The sequence below is a fragment of the Lepisma saccharinum genome, chromosome 14, assembly GCF_977018435.1.
Source record: "Lepisma saccharinum chromosome 14, izLepSacc3.1, whole genome shotgun sequence".
NCBI classification, from domain to species: domain Eukaryota; kingdom Metazoa; phylum Arthropoda; class Insecta; order Zygentoma; family Lepismatidae; genus Lepisma; species Lepisma saccharinum.
The window spans coordinates 70,200,136-70,215,630 of record NC_139242.1 but is presented as its reverse complement, the minus strand read 5'-3'; the positions used below and the strand labels follow the sequence as shown (position 1 = coordinate 70,215,630).

Sequence of the window (15,495 nt, the reverse complement as noted above, 5' to 3'; positions counted from 1 at the left end):
ACGGAGAGCATTGTACTCTACAGTACAAAAATACGATTATAATATAAGAATTCAGAAACGACACAGAGGTTTTAATCATAAAACTACAACCGACGCTAAAACATTTTTGTGGTGAACTCTTGGAGTGAGGAAAAATCAGAGCTTTTAACCACTCAGTTTGAAAAATAGATGTCTTTCATAGTCATAAAACAGTGCGAAATATTATAGATAATTAATTTATATCTCCCTTACTACAAGCTTACTGTAAATGCTATGGGCGAGACAAAACTATAGAAACTTTGAAATTGTTCCTTGTTTTCAATTACGGTGTATCAATAATGTGACGCTCTTTATAATTATGCATGTCAATGTGAAAATTCTTAATAATATTGTCACTATATACATCATGATTCTCACTCTCTTAGCTGCAAAGAACACCCATGCCCTGGCAGAGATTCGAACCAGGCGCGGATTCACGGGGAGAGCGATAGGTAGGGGATCGCCCTTCCCAGCTGGCATGTTTTGGGATAAATGCATAACATTTTTGAAGACTCAAATGTTCTGCCTTTTATCACCAATTGTAACAGCCTCGAGAATAATTTTGTAGCACTTCATGCTTATCATAAGCTAATCGGGACTGGACCTACAATTTAAATTATGGATCGATCCGAACCACTTCCAATATTCTTCAAAAGATGATCGAACCCGAGACCTCTTGAGAGAATATGTTTTTGTTTTTTTAAATTTTTACTCATGCCTGATCTTCAGTTTACCTGACAATGGGAAGAATAATGTTGGCATCTATTTCTGTTAGATGAAGTACCCGACTGAAATTCGCCCCTCTCGACTGCAACTTCTGGATCCGCCACTGATTCGAACCCGGAACTCCTGCCGTCGTAACGTGCTGTGCTAACCACTCTGCCAGGGAGCAGAGTTGTAAGCAAAAATATTCATATAATAACAGAAATGCATTAAATGTTATTGCTTTGTGTAGAAGTATCAACGTGTCCCGTTTCATCACCGAACAAAATCGGGCCAAGAAGAAACTGTGAAATCACAGTTTATATTTATAATACTGTTGCCGTATACAATTTTTTAATATCCCTACCCAAGTTTACGCACAGCAGACCTTGGTTGTGTGGATTCTTTGTTGTGGGAGGAAATGATAGTTTGGAACCGTGTGTGTGAAAGAAAGATGGTCTACACAGCCGGAAATGGCAGCCACATAAAACAACCATAATAGCAGGCCTGGAAGTGGAAATGGCGAAATGATGGTGGTGCGGAAAACATGAAGTATTAATGTCACTAACTTCCTACGCTTCGTCTCTCTTTATCTCGTGTGAACTGGATGAAGAACCAGCTACGCGGTGCGGTGCCTGTACTGGATATATCAGTCTTATGTGAATTCACTTTTACATCCAGGAAGCAAATCAAATTTCTGCACTGCAGTTTTGTGGACTGTTGTGTGGACATTGCCATGGAATTTACCACCGTTTTTTATTGATTGATTTGGTTTATTTGACTTCGCATTTCTGCCACTTTTGGCTAATCGCGAAGATGAGGATGGGTGATATGATAAAATTAATGAATGGACACTCACAAAGAATAAAATTGATGGATGGACACTCACAAAGAACACCAATGCCCAAGCCGGGATTTTAACCCGGGACCCCCGGCGTCGTAGCGCACTGTGCTAACCACTCCGCCACTCCCACCCGTTTTTGTTTTCTTGAACAAGGAGACGATACGATACCAGAACAAGACGGAGACCTTATTTGTAGATAGGTCATACACTTCGTTTATCTTTATCAGAAAAGTAATTCCATTTGTGACACACGTGAACATGTGCGCCGTGGTTGCATACATTCAGATAAAATTATGAGGGTTCGTAGCATCGAATTTAGGCGTCAAACAGAAAATATGTTATTGATTGACAAACACTGTGAACGTTTGTGCGGTGGCAAGCTGTATATGTTGCTTGTAATAACATATTTCGAGATTCCAGGCGATTGCACACTAGAGCATGAATTATTCAGTTTACTAACGCCTGGTATAGTATCTCCCAAGTACGACATCTGTTTCGTTTTTCACTATCTTTCTACCCATAATTAGCGCTCACACGCAGGTTCCTCGTTCGGCCGCCGCAATTTTAATGTTCTAAATTCGGAAATAAAGTTATATGGAAAACGAAAAATAAACGTGCTGTCTGACACACCTACATGTTGAAAATAGTTTGTATCATAAATCATAATCTAAGCAACGTATTGTAAACATTTCAAAACCAAAATAGTTCCAAATACCATTCCTTCGTTTACGGGCAATTGCTTACCAACATTTTCCCACCCTTTTCTGCTGGTCAAGCTTTCAAGGTAAGCCCAAAACCACACCAGAGCTTTTTTTTTACCGTCAAAATATATCGCTCGGCGCTTCTTTTCCCCATGATAATTGCTAATTTCGCGGAAGTGAAACGGACCGGCTTGGAAAGGGGGATTCCTCTGTGGTCAACAAACAATCTGGTCGTCAGATGGCTCTGCGGTCAGTTTTTTTTTTTTTTTTTTTTATTCGTGGGGGTAATGGCGCCACGCCTCAAGTGACAAGTCGGGAGATCTTGGCAACGCTGCAGCGGCGATCTTAATTGCAGTGGGATGAACTGGATGGGCAGGATGTGGTACCCAAGTTGCTGCCTTTCGCGGCACTCACTCGGTTGACGGTGTTGACCTGCAGTGACCGGGCTCCGATCCAAGGACTTCCGCCATTCAGGTAAATTTGTATTCTGTGAATGCGGTATCGCGTACTGTGGACTGGGAAGTGGAGGGGCTTTTTATGTTAGGTAGCCATCACTCTTAGGCTGGATAGAAAAGTACCCATATTGGAGGGGGGGTTGTAGTATCTTTCCTTCTCTGACACTACGACCCTTGGGAGCCTTTCCCAACCCTTATTTTCTACCTCAGGTCCTAATCACGTGGTTTTGATATTTTTTCTTTGATATATCCTTGTAACATTCTTTGTAGTCACCCGTGTCCTCCATCATGTCTGTATATCATAACCATCGACATCGTTGCGATTTTATATATCCGGGCGACAATGTCTTGATTGATTTGCTTTATTTTACTTCGCTTTTTGTGACACTTTTGGCTAATTTTCGAAGATGGAAATGAGTGATGATATGATGAATAGACACGCACAAACATCCATGCCCAGGCCGGGATTCGAACCCGGGATCCCTGGCGTCGTAGCGCAATGTGCTAACCACGGGGGGCGGCAATGTACTGTCCCTTCATGATTTATGATTGTTCTTATTCAATCATCGCATTCATGTGGTTGGTTTATAATTTTGTTAATATTGTGCATTCATATAATATACGTGTGTTTTTGTAGACTATGTTTTGATACCCAAGTGACAAATAGCCTCACAGAATTGGCGTACGCGGTGGGGGCTGATGGACATACAATCCCGTTCGAAATTTTGAGAGTATACAATTTTTCAAATGAAGGGAGTAAAGAACTCGGGAAAAGAACCAAGTAGTATGTGCAACCACCCTTAAAAGGACCCCCGATTACGATATCTATATTTCAACAACTTTCAAAAGGAAGGTTAAAGAGCTAATATGTTATTGTGTATTCCGCTCCCCCCGAAAAATAAATCCTGCGTACGCTAGAGCCTCGCAAACTCATATATTTTTAACTTAATATATTTCCATATGATATGGTCTGTAGAAAATGTAATTTAAAATGTTCGGGGTGACCCCCTGTCTCTGTATTATGTAGAAATTAAGGAGTTTCAAAAGCAACTTCTACTACTTTAATTTGCCAATACCTAGTAACAAGAAGCAGATAATCTGCTCTTTCAACTTCAGCGTCGATCACAGTGAAATTTTGTAAATCAAGGCAGGAAATGTGTTTTTTAAAAAGAAATATAGTACCACACGATGATAAGTCAAAAGATCAAAATTTTGTATGTTTTCAGCATGTTATCTTCGTTTTCGCAATACGAAATATTTAAGTTGTCATTTTGTGTTAATGTAGATACAGCCAGGAAGATTTTAGCTTCGTTGTGGAGTTCATTGCCCGGTCTCGAAAGCTAGAAAACGGCGGCAATGGGATTCCATGCACTAACTAAACGGCACCCAATGAAGAGCCAGCCGCTAGACAACACTTGGCGCTCAAATACTTGTGCCACGGAGGTAGTGTAGTAAATGGAATGAAGTTTGGAAACTTCTCAGTGTGTTTAAATAATTATATGACAACGATAAATACATTTATCTTGACTGTACAGTCACATGCAGCGGAATGCAAAAGTTTGACTCGATTTCCTGCTATACTGAACCACGCTGCATGAGTGTATACTTGCAAGGCCACTCGTTCAATAACGTTCGGAACATAAAAAGAGTTGGACGGTAGCCCTCCTGGTTCCGGCAATTTCGATGTTCGATTAGTTTTGCCAAGGCCGCAAAACGATGAGTTACCAAACTAGGTTGCCGCTATTTCTGGGCGGTTCACCTCATGAATTTATCGTCGGGAGAGCAAGACCGACCGGCTTTTAATTTGCTTACCCGCTGAACGGTACACGGTACGTGCCCAGTGTTGCATCAGGAAATACAAGTGGAAAACGCCGAAGTTCATGGTAGAGAATAGTGGCGCTGTGGTCGCTTCAACAACCTTTATCGTTTCTATAAAACGAGAACTTCAGTCCAAGCTGAGGAAAGTAACAAAATGTTGAGAATACTCAGCAGTGCTTTATTGAGACAATGTGATTCATATTGAATGATATTTAGCAAATCTTTTCTAGACGTTGGATGATTTAAACATGATTTTTAAAAGAGTAGACACCAAAGTTTATAAATTAAAACTGAACAAACGTCACCAAAAAAATCGACTTATTGTAACTAACAAAAAAAGCGCCGAGACTAGAATATTTTTTGTAATCTAAAACACATTTATTTCAGAAATTCTCATTGGTGCATTGAAATATTTGTTCAGTTTCTACGTGTAAGATTAAACGACTTGATAGATTTTTTGTAATTCAAGTTTCGTAGATTTGTTTTTCTCATTTTACGTCGCTTTCTCTGCCACTTTTTTTCTTGGCTAATCACGATGATGAGAATTTATGAAAGGACACTGGCAAAGAAATGCCCATTACCCAGGTCAGGACTTGAACCCGGAACCTTTGCTGGTGAGGTCTTTAGTCGATCACTTATTTAACGATCTCGGCTTTGTAGAAGGTGTCTGTATACAAGAATTCAGTAACCGTCAATGCTGCGGGGCCGGCCCCGACCTCCTCCCGAGGTGATGACTCTTATGTGTTCAACTATTATATTCATAACTTCATAGAACGTTTCGTTCTCATTATTTCTGATGTCTTTATGATGCATTTCGGATTAATAGTCTTTTTGAAGAAGCAAGGTGGAACATAGATATTATTCTGTCGTACACAATTTCGTTCGGGAATTTTCGTCTGAAGTAAGTTGGAGACTCACAAATCTGCACAAAACTCTGTCCTACAGGGTGTTCATAAAGTGTGAAACCAATGGCACTGGCTTGACGGAACATTCCCTGGGAAATGGATAGCAGGAGAGGACCGGTGAAATGGGCTCTGCGGTCACCCGACCTACATGTAAATTTACTAGACTTCGCCCTCTGGGATATTCTGAAGGTAAAGTGTATCCGGTGAAAATCAGAAATCTGGATCATCTTCGCCAACGTATTACTACAGCCTGCGTGTCTTTGGACCCAGAAATGTTGCGCTCAATCCAGGGGAACATGGTCAAACGTCTCCAGCTGTGGAAAATGATGATGGACATGTCGAACATGTTTTGTAGAGATATATTTTATTAAAGCAAGCGTTAGCACTTTTTTTTTGCTATTGGTTCCAGACTTTATGAGTACTTCGTAGAATACCCCGCTTTTTTTTTTTTTTTTTCAAATTAAGACTTACCAAGAATAATCCAACTTATATGTGCTAAATTAATTGCATGAAACTATAAATATATATTGTTATTATTATCAAGAAAGCCAAGAGCCTCTATATGTGGCACCACATAATTGTGTTACCTAATATACCAGACGGATCCAACTGTGTAAATTTCACAGGTTTTTTTTAGTTTGTTTTAAGCCTATTTATGCACAAATAGGCTAATCGGGACTGGGCCTGCAGTTTAAAGTAGGATCCAAAGTACTCCACCGGCTATCGAACCCGGTGCTCCTTCATTACAATGCGACGACAGAAATAGTTGTATTTTCACCCAAAATTAGGACCAGTCTTTTGACGTCATCAGCCTCCTTAGCGCTCCGGCTTAAGACGATTTAAGGAATCCGAAACAGCTGAATGAACATATGTTTTCCTGCATCTTGTTATGTTGCCTTTGTTCCTATATACTGAGAAACATAAAGCTGAGATGCCTTTCAGCCATATATTGTAGGCGTGGACTTAGTTCTGTAGATAACGGGTAATTAGTGTGTCCTGGATGATGTAATGGTCTTAATTTACCGAGAATTGCAGCTGGTGTGCAAGTACTTGTTCTGCCGTGAGTACATTCATCTTACACTTTCGCTTCGTATGTGGTTTTAAAGTCCGTTTCTTGTTTGTTTCTCCATATTATCGCTTGTTTAACTTTTACATGTCGCTTCGCTATGTCATTTCGCAATGTTCGACACAGACATTGGAGTCCTCTTAGGTTTTTCGTAGCGTCTTTTGTAGTAACGACTTCCTCAAGTGTTTGCACACAGTCTTGAGTGTGATGTTATCGCAAAGCTAAAAGAAAAATAAGACACTGTTTTTTGCTCAGTCTACAAGAGAAACTTTTAAACTTCCCATAACTGTACTGTTATTAATATTCTTTGCATTATGTTCCGTGTACGTCAGATTTATATGTAAAAAAGAAACGCGCTGGCCAAAAGAAATGTGGCCAGACTAGATTTTGGTATTTATTTTCCTGAACGCATCGTGACATAAGTGGTTCAACGATTTAATTAAGCAAGTAGAGCGACAAGCTCTGTCGATATCAATTTATTTCGTCGGTTGTCTACAAGAGAAGGATCAACTGGCAACATTACGATTGATGCAAACTCGGGACGTCGTTTGCATAATGAGGATACCCTGCAGATGTTTTCCCGTTTGATATGCAATGCGTTCCATTGGGAATACAGTGGTGTGCATAAATATTACCAGACAAATTTCCATTCACATTTTTCTTGCATCCTGCGTGTTTTTAATGACGATTGTACAGGTGCTGGCGCAGAGGTTGTCCACTGCTTCATTGAAGTTTTGTGTTAGTTCCGGAACTTGCATTACATAAAACAGTGAGGGAAAAAAAACACAATTTGTGCAATGTCATATTTCGTGTTTGCGTCAAAAATGAATTTTGCTTGACTTAAATGAGTAGATTTCTACGAGACGGTAATTTAGCCACACACTCCAACCCCCCCCCCAAATTTGATCTCACCACCCCCTAAAATTGTTCGGAAAGGCCTTGTTTAGGATCATTTCGGCTCTAAATTTACCCTCACACTCCCTCCTCCCCTACACAGACGGAAAAGTATGGATAAACGCCTGTTATTGGAAACACAGTTCAGTATTTCAGTCCAATACCGATACGCCTAGATATTCATGAATGGATTTGAAAATTTTAAATTACATAGTTGTTTCATCGTCCATCCACACGTTCTGTATACGTTCCCATTGGGACAGTACTACTATGAACTGCAAATTGCAAGTAAATGACAAGGAAAATTACCCGAATTCCGGTTATTGGCAGAAATTTTGCAGAACTTCTCAAGGTCACCCCCAACCATTTATACATACCCCCACCTTCTGAAACACTTCGAAGAACAAATTTGCCGTGCACTTTCCTGGAATGAACAACAAACAATTTTCTATTCGCCTTCGGCAAAACAAAAGCACTTGTTGACAAAAGCCTTTTCAGATTCTTCGTTCCCACTCCACTTTCCACCCTTACCGTTGCGCGAGTGCCACTGCCTGTTATCTGTTTCATCTGACAGTGAGCCAGACCATGGTGCCTGAACGTGTGAAAGGTGTGGATGTTGACTCAGGGATGTGAAATGCTCGCTGTGGTATGTTCGTGCATTTGGTTAGTGCATTCTGATCAACGAAGTTGTTTTCTTCGTTGCAGGGGCGCCACAAGAGGAATGCGACGTTTCCTGGTGGGAAGTCGACGACCATAATTCAGAAGTCGACCACGACTGGTAAGTACTATAGCAATAGGGTTCAAGTTTTACACTTTTATACATATATGCAGTGGCATATTTAAGATTTTATTTTGAGGAGTGTTGCAATTTTTTTACGTGTAAATAGTCGTTGGCGTCGCCAGAAATTTGTAGCGAGTGTCAGGTTCTTGCCTTGATTTTTATTTTGTGATTAACTTTTACACATATCACTCAAGAAAAATCTTGCAAGTTGGGAGGATATTTTAGTCACTGTAAACTTTATCGCAAAAAGTTTGAGAAGTGATGGATCTATTTACTTTTCGGAATAAATGGTGGAATTTTAAAATGTGAAGTTCTGACGTCATTCCTGCATTTTACACTCATTTTTTTGAGCTAACTCTTATTTTTGCTTTGGTACGTCTGCTGCAATTTTAATAAACTAAACTCCATTTCTGTCGACTGTTAAAATGATAAGCTTTTTGCTGGTTTGATATGAACGATAGTAATTTCCAGGACGGGTCCGCGACGCCCATGTCTGTAGTGAAAGTGCATGCGCTCCGAAACAAAAACATTGTGTTTCTTAATTTTAGTAAAGCTCATTAAAACAAAACTACTGCGACCTCCGTGGCGAAGTGGTTAACACAGCTTGTTACGACGCCAGAGGTCCAGGGTTCGAATCCCAGCATAGGAGTTCTTTGTGTGTTCCTTCATCTCATCGTCGTGATTAGTCAAAAGTGGCAGAAAGGTAAAGTTTCCCGTGCACCATGCCGGCATATGTAGGGGGATGTTGAGGTAGGACCCAGTCCCTACACATTCTACCGATCTCGTCCATTTTGGAGGTGATGTGATCAGCACCACAGAGCAGAGATGGCCACTTGACTTCGGCCTCCAAGTTGAAGGTCGGCCTCCAGCCTCACACGGCTACAGCCTCTGACCTCCAGTTCGGCCTCACGCTCCGAACTCCATCTTGGCCTCTGGCTTCACACAGCCTCAGCCTCCGAGCTCCAGCCTCACACGGCCTCAGCCTCTGAAGTCCTACTCGGGCTTAGCCTCACAAAGCTTCTGGCGAGGCCGCATGAGGCCCGGCCTTCGGATGCTGGACTGACAAGAAGTTGGCCAATTTCTTCTACAGTTCATGGGAAATCCTGTGTATGTTAAGAGAAGGGGCTAATGATTACACAATATTAATAATCATGTTAGATTTAACATAGAATTTTACAAGGTATGGAACGTGTGTATATTTTTACACTTTTTCAGAACATAAGCACCTCAGTCTGCTGCCCTCGCGTTTCCTAACAGAGGTGTGGAACAGGAGCATACTTTCCTTTCCAGGAGGCACGCCACAACGACTGTACAATTTCTGAATGTGGTTTCTAGAGAGTCCAGAAGTTACGGACTTTCTTTCTAGAATATACTCGAAATAACATCTGACAAAAGTAAAACTGAGAAAAAGGAACAGACTGCACCCTACGACACAGAGAGCCAAGCTAGATGCCAAATAAAGGAATGGAACCTACCCTCGAGGCCAAAAATCACCTCTGGCATGGCTCATATGAACAACTGGTAGAAGGCGAGCTTCCTTTCTGAAGGACAAAGACAGTTTCACAAAGTCTGAACTTCTTAAAAATTCCAGTAGTACAATCCATTGGAAGCGAGATGCAGGTCGGATTCTGCTACCCTGTAGTGAGAGCTATTCATTTGAATTGCTTGCGAGGCCCAACCTCAAGCCTCACACGGCCTCAGCCTCAGAACTCCATCTCGGCCTCACACGGCCTCAGCCTCCAACCTTCTACTCTGCCTCAGCCTCCCAAGCTCAAGGTCGGCCTCACACTTCCTCAATCTCCGACCTCCAACTCAGCTTCTGTCTCACGCGGCCTCAGCCTCCAAGCTCATGGTCAGCCTCAGCCTCCGAACTTCATCTCGGCCTCCAGCCTCACATGGCCTCAGCCTCCAAGCTCAAGGTCGGCCTCACAATTCCTCAATTTCCGACCTCCAGCCTCAGCCTCCGAACTCCGTCTCGGCCTCACACGACCTCAGCCTCCAAGCTCAAGGTCGGTCTCCAGCCTCAGCCTCTGGACTCCATCTCAGCCTCTCGCCTCACACGGCCTCAGCCTCCAAGCTCAAGGTCGGCCTCACATTTCCTCAATCTCCGACCTCCAGCCTCAGCCTCCGAACTCCGTCTCGGCCTCACACGACCTCAGCCTCCAAGCTCAAGGTCAGCCTCCAGCCTCAGCCTCTGGACTCCAAGCTCAAGGTCGGCCTCACACTTCCTCAATCTCCGACCTCCAACTCAGCTTCTGTCTCACGCGGCCTCAGCCTCCAAGCTCAAGGTCGGCCTCCTGCCTCACACAGTCTCACCCCGAACTCCAACTTGGCCTTTGCCTCAGTCTCGCAAGGCTCCTGCACTACACTCCGGCTGCCTTTACCCCTCCGGGTTGCCCTTAGGTATCCATTTAATACCACATTCTGCAGGCATAAAATTCCACAACAACCTTCCCCCTCGGCTAAAAAAATATCACTCCCTTAAAGAAAAAATGCAGCTAATCAAAAAATACCTCACAGACAGAGCTCTCTGTATGGCATTAATGAACTATAAATTAGATTGGATGCAAATATCAAGTAGACAAAGTTATGTGATAATACCATAGAAGAAACAATGTAACGCTAATTTTTTTTTTAAAAAAGAAGTCTTGCATGTATATTATATATATATATATATATATATATATATATATATATATATATATATATATATATTATACAGGTATATATGCTTATCATTGTTTTTAATATTGTGAACATAATGTATAATTTATTTTTATATCACATTTGTGCAGCATAAAATCTTTTGTTCTTATACTGTAATTGCTTGTATACCATGCCTTATATTTTCATGTATCTGGACGAAATCCATACCCATGAAAAAATGGGTCAGCGGATGAATAAAGATTATGATTATGAGACTGGGAGAGTCACAGAGCTTCTTTATGCAGGGCAAGGCCGAAAAAATTCCTACCTTAGATCATCCAACCCGAGTCTCCCGTGTGGCATTCAGATGCCATACCCACTAGACCGCGGCTCCTAAAACTGGCAGAAAAGAAAAGTAAAATAAACCAAATCAATAAATATTTGACATTATTTATTATTCTGTTCCATTGGGTCATACGTCATTTTGGAACGCGTTATCGTGCAGTATATTGATTGCATTTATTACACCACACAGAGAATTGTTAACAATAGTATTTATCAGTTGACGGCATTGAAAAATGTATACAGTTGCTTTAAATATAACTGAATGCCATGACAAAGTATTATTTTAAATCTGACATTAATCAAAATCATATATCTTAGTGTACATACTTCGGGGGGGGGGGGGGGGGGACACGTACTTCCGATTTTCATGAATTAGAATTTTCAAAATACTCCTACACGTCCTATCAGTCAACACTCGACACATTATCAGGAATAAATTGTAATAAGTATCAATTTTAAGTAATAAACATATACTTGATGTAACGGTTTCAGAAATAGTTGTGTGGTGAGTGAACCAAACAAGAATATTTTACATCTATTTCCTTCTGTGCTCGAAGTGAGAGGGCATGGTATCCCCCAAGTAGCAAAATTTTTACAAAGTATCTTTCACAGCTAACCCCATGGCTTGACAAAACATCCATCCAGCTAACATTTTCCACTTCAGACGCTGATTTCCGTGTAAACCTGCAATAATATTACTGGTACAACAATAAATGTACTGTCAGTGGGTGTTGCAACATTCACTCTTTTGACATTTGACCCATTTTAGGATGTAGCCACACTTGTTTTATATTGTATTTGCTAATGTAACACTAGTTCCTTGTACTTTTTCAGTGCAAACGCCCCATGATAAGATACTGCTGCGCCCCCGATTCAACAGCTGCCACACGGAGCCAATTCTCCACCACCAGGATTCCCTGCAATGGCTCCCGAGCCCTGAGGAAGAGGGAGATGTGTTCCCCACACGTGATGTCCCACAGGAGACTGAATCCAAAGTGCATTTATCCGAAGAATCACGGCCACCTGTATCAGAAGCATGCCCAATACCAGACAGTAATTGTGAGTACACTTTTATGAGTTGAGTTAATCAGAGGTGGAAATTGTCTTCAAGGGGAGGATAATGGTCCCCTAGAGAAATTTTTAGAGAATTGGGCCAGAATCTGAGAGAGGGGGGAGAGAAATAGAGAAAATGCTTGAAAGGGGGAAAGGAAAGAAACGAGATATTAAAGTGGAGAAAAAATTGGAGTACCAGAAGTAATCAACATGAGAAAGAGGAAACAATAAAATAGACTCTTTAGACATAGAGAGGAAGATGTAAATCCGGATAAGAATAAAAATAGAGAAAAGCCGTTCAACGTAAGAACTAAGTTAATAGTTACCAATCAATTGCTCTATATTCTAGGGGTTCAAGTGACCACCCCTAATCCTCCCTGCTGGTCACATGAGAGGGATGATCATCCAGTGGCTTGTGCTGAATAGCTGAATGAAAAATAGATCACAAGACATTAGGAATGAGAGGTCCATGAAAAAGGACAATTATCTACCTTAATAAACTACATGAAGTCCCACAATGAACTATACTGTGTGCACTTTCCTTTAGCTTCCTCCATTTTCCAATAAGCTGTCTCTTCAGGACATCTTCTATTACTTTTGTAGAAAGGCATATGGTTTGTTAGTATGCATTCTTGCTTTTGTTCCTTTCTGCCTAAGGCCTAATTTGCACAGCTTGTGTGGTGGTTCCGGAGGTACAAAATATATAATTCAATACAGACATTCAATTTTGCTTGTTTCATTCTTTGAAGAACCTCAGGAACTAAGGAAGTTGCTTAGAAGGTAATGCAATGCAAAGGATTTACAGCTTTAAACTTCAAATAACGTTTGCTTCCTTGTTCTCTTTTTCTTGTTATGTAAGTACTTAGACCAGACATAATATTAATTGTATAAATATTTGAGAGATTAAATTTCCAAACAAAAGAATTTGTAATTCCAAAGCAGGATATTTATAGTGTTACAAATATTTGCAAGTCAAAAAAACAGATTGAATGCTTGTGAACCAATTGTCAAAGCTGACCTCCATGGCAGATTGGTTAGCACAGCATGCTGTGATGCCAGAGTTCTTGGGTTTAAAGCTCAGTTTGGGCATGGGTGTTTTTTGTGAGTGTCCCTTTATCAATTTCACCATATCACCACTCATCCTCATCTTCATGATTAGCCAAAAGTGGCAGAAGAGCGACGATAATTAACAAGAATCAAATCAAATCAATTGGAAAAGATTGACTGTAGGTAACTGTCAAGTATAAGAGCATACCAATAATGTGTCATTCCATGCAAACTGCTCTTCTAACCACTTACTTGTTTAATATGTCTAGGTTTCAGAAACATACTTGTAGACTCGTAGTCAGAGGCTGTGTTCAGTTGGCTCACATGCCATGTATATCATCAGACAATACCACAGGTTGTGGGTTCTAATTCTAGTTTAAAATGGTATTATCTCAACCCTATTAAAAATATAGAAATGAGAAACAGAGGAGTACAGTGACAGTGCCTGAAATAAATGAATGAAGAGGCAGAGGAGAGAGGATATTTATTTTGGCAGTCATGTTTAATATACCCTAAATTCCATTCAAAATGAATGTTTGGGTAATTGGGCAATATAATAACCCATGATGCAACAGCCGGCGAGTGCCAGGGCCTACCTACCAACTGCCGGCCTCACTCCCACATGCCAAGATTGGAGATCATCCAATCAGTTATGGGGTGACGTGTGGTCAGCATGACAAACCCCTAGTTGCTGTTGTAGGTTTCCATGACCGGGTTACGCTACTCATCCGTAGCTTCCCAATTTCCTCACGATGGTTGGTGATCACAGGTCCCATACACAGGCCAAATTTTCAGGAGAAAAGTTGTTACACTTTTCCCAGGAGACTCGAACCTGCATGTGTCCCATAGCCTGTCGCCTTAGACCACATGGCCACAGTGTAGGTAAAAGAGTATTTACGATTTAAATAGTTTTTCTTGTTTGCTGGAGGGGGAGAGAGTCGATTAGTTGACTGACGGACATCCACCCTGTGGCCCTTCTGGCACCATTATTGATGGACAATCACATTACATAAATGAATGTAAATTTTCATAATAGTTAATAGGAAGTATTCTTTAACTTAGTGTAATGCCTGTAGCACCCAGTGTAATGCCTGTAGCACCCTACTTAGGTCACTCTCAGAGGCCTTTTAGTGATGCCACGTGTGTGAAATTTAAAGAAACTCTCTTTTCTTTTTATTTCTAGATCAGTATTGCAGCAGTTACATTTTGTTTCATAAAAATTGTTCTCACGGTATAATCCCAAATGACAGTTACACACATAATTGTTAGTAATTCTTGTTTTAGTGTTTTCATGCACATATCTAATGTAAATATGTCTTCAATGTCATTTTTTTTTATTTCTTGCATTATAGATTTTGTTGCACAGCATGTGACTTGCACTTTTCTGCATTTCAGCACTGTATCAAGATCAGCCTGTGTCCTCCGATTCTCCACCGACCAGAGACAAAATTCAGACTGATGATAAAATACGTACAAGGCGAGTTATTAACAGGGAGAAGCGTGGAATCAAATCGGCAAGAAGTTATTCAGAAAATATTTCTGGCATGATTCCTCATTGGCGGAATAAGTCGGAGCAACAGTCAACTGCTCTCAGGCGTGGAGATGTTATTTTGTCACCCACGGAAGGGAGAGGGTCTCCGGTACAAGCACATAGTATGTACATACATGTTCCTCTTTCCTTAATACTTTTCTTCACTTTTTTTAAGCATGCATTCACAAGACTTGTGGTGTACATATTAGGTGGTGTCTCATTTATAACTGTAGTGGTTTGCTATTTTGTCAGTAGATGGCAGAGATGTGTAAGGGGTCTGGGAATTGCATTTGTGCAGGGCAAGGAAGCTCTAGTGACTTGATCAACAACCAGGATAATCCTCTGTTTTGGTTACTCTTTTGCCCATATCTGTGCTCAGTCCCATCATACAGGTTCACCTTTTCTGTTTTGTATGGAGATTATATATCTCTGATACTTTTTTATCAACTTTGGTCTTTATAAGTAATTCATCTCTGCAATACTGAATTTTTATGTAGACTAGGGATGGATGAATATGAAATTTTTGCAAATATGGTAATTACAGTGGAACTTTGATTTTAAATTGAAAAGGCATAAAATTTGGGAGAATGTACAATCTGGGAAAATTTTATAACAATAATAATAAATACAGGGTTAGCGTAAAAGAAATAGCGTCTAATGACTAAGAGGGGGATCGTTGATAGGCTATG

The 15,495-nt window shown here is 40.8% G+C and overlaps 1 protein-coding gene across 1 annotated transcript in view; it reads left to right on the top strand.

The window, feature by feature from the left end:
- osp (myosin phosphatase Rho interacting protein outspread) overlaps positions 1 to 15,495 on the top strand; it is a 209,938-nt gene that overhangs the window by 134,271 nt on the left and 60,172 nt on the right. The window contains exons 5-7 of the mRNA XM_083134807.1: positions 8,109 to 8,181; positions 12,010 to 12,234; positions 14,671 to 14,928. Of these exons, the coding sequence (XP_082990933.1) occupies positions 8,109 to 8,181; positions 12,010 to 12,234; positions 14,671 to 14,928 (556 nt within the window). The remainder of the gene's footprint in view (positions 1 to 8,108; positions 8,182 to 12,009; positions 12,235 to 14,670; positions 14,929 to 15,495) is intronic.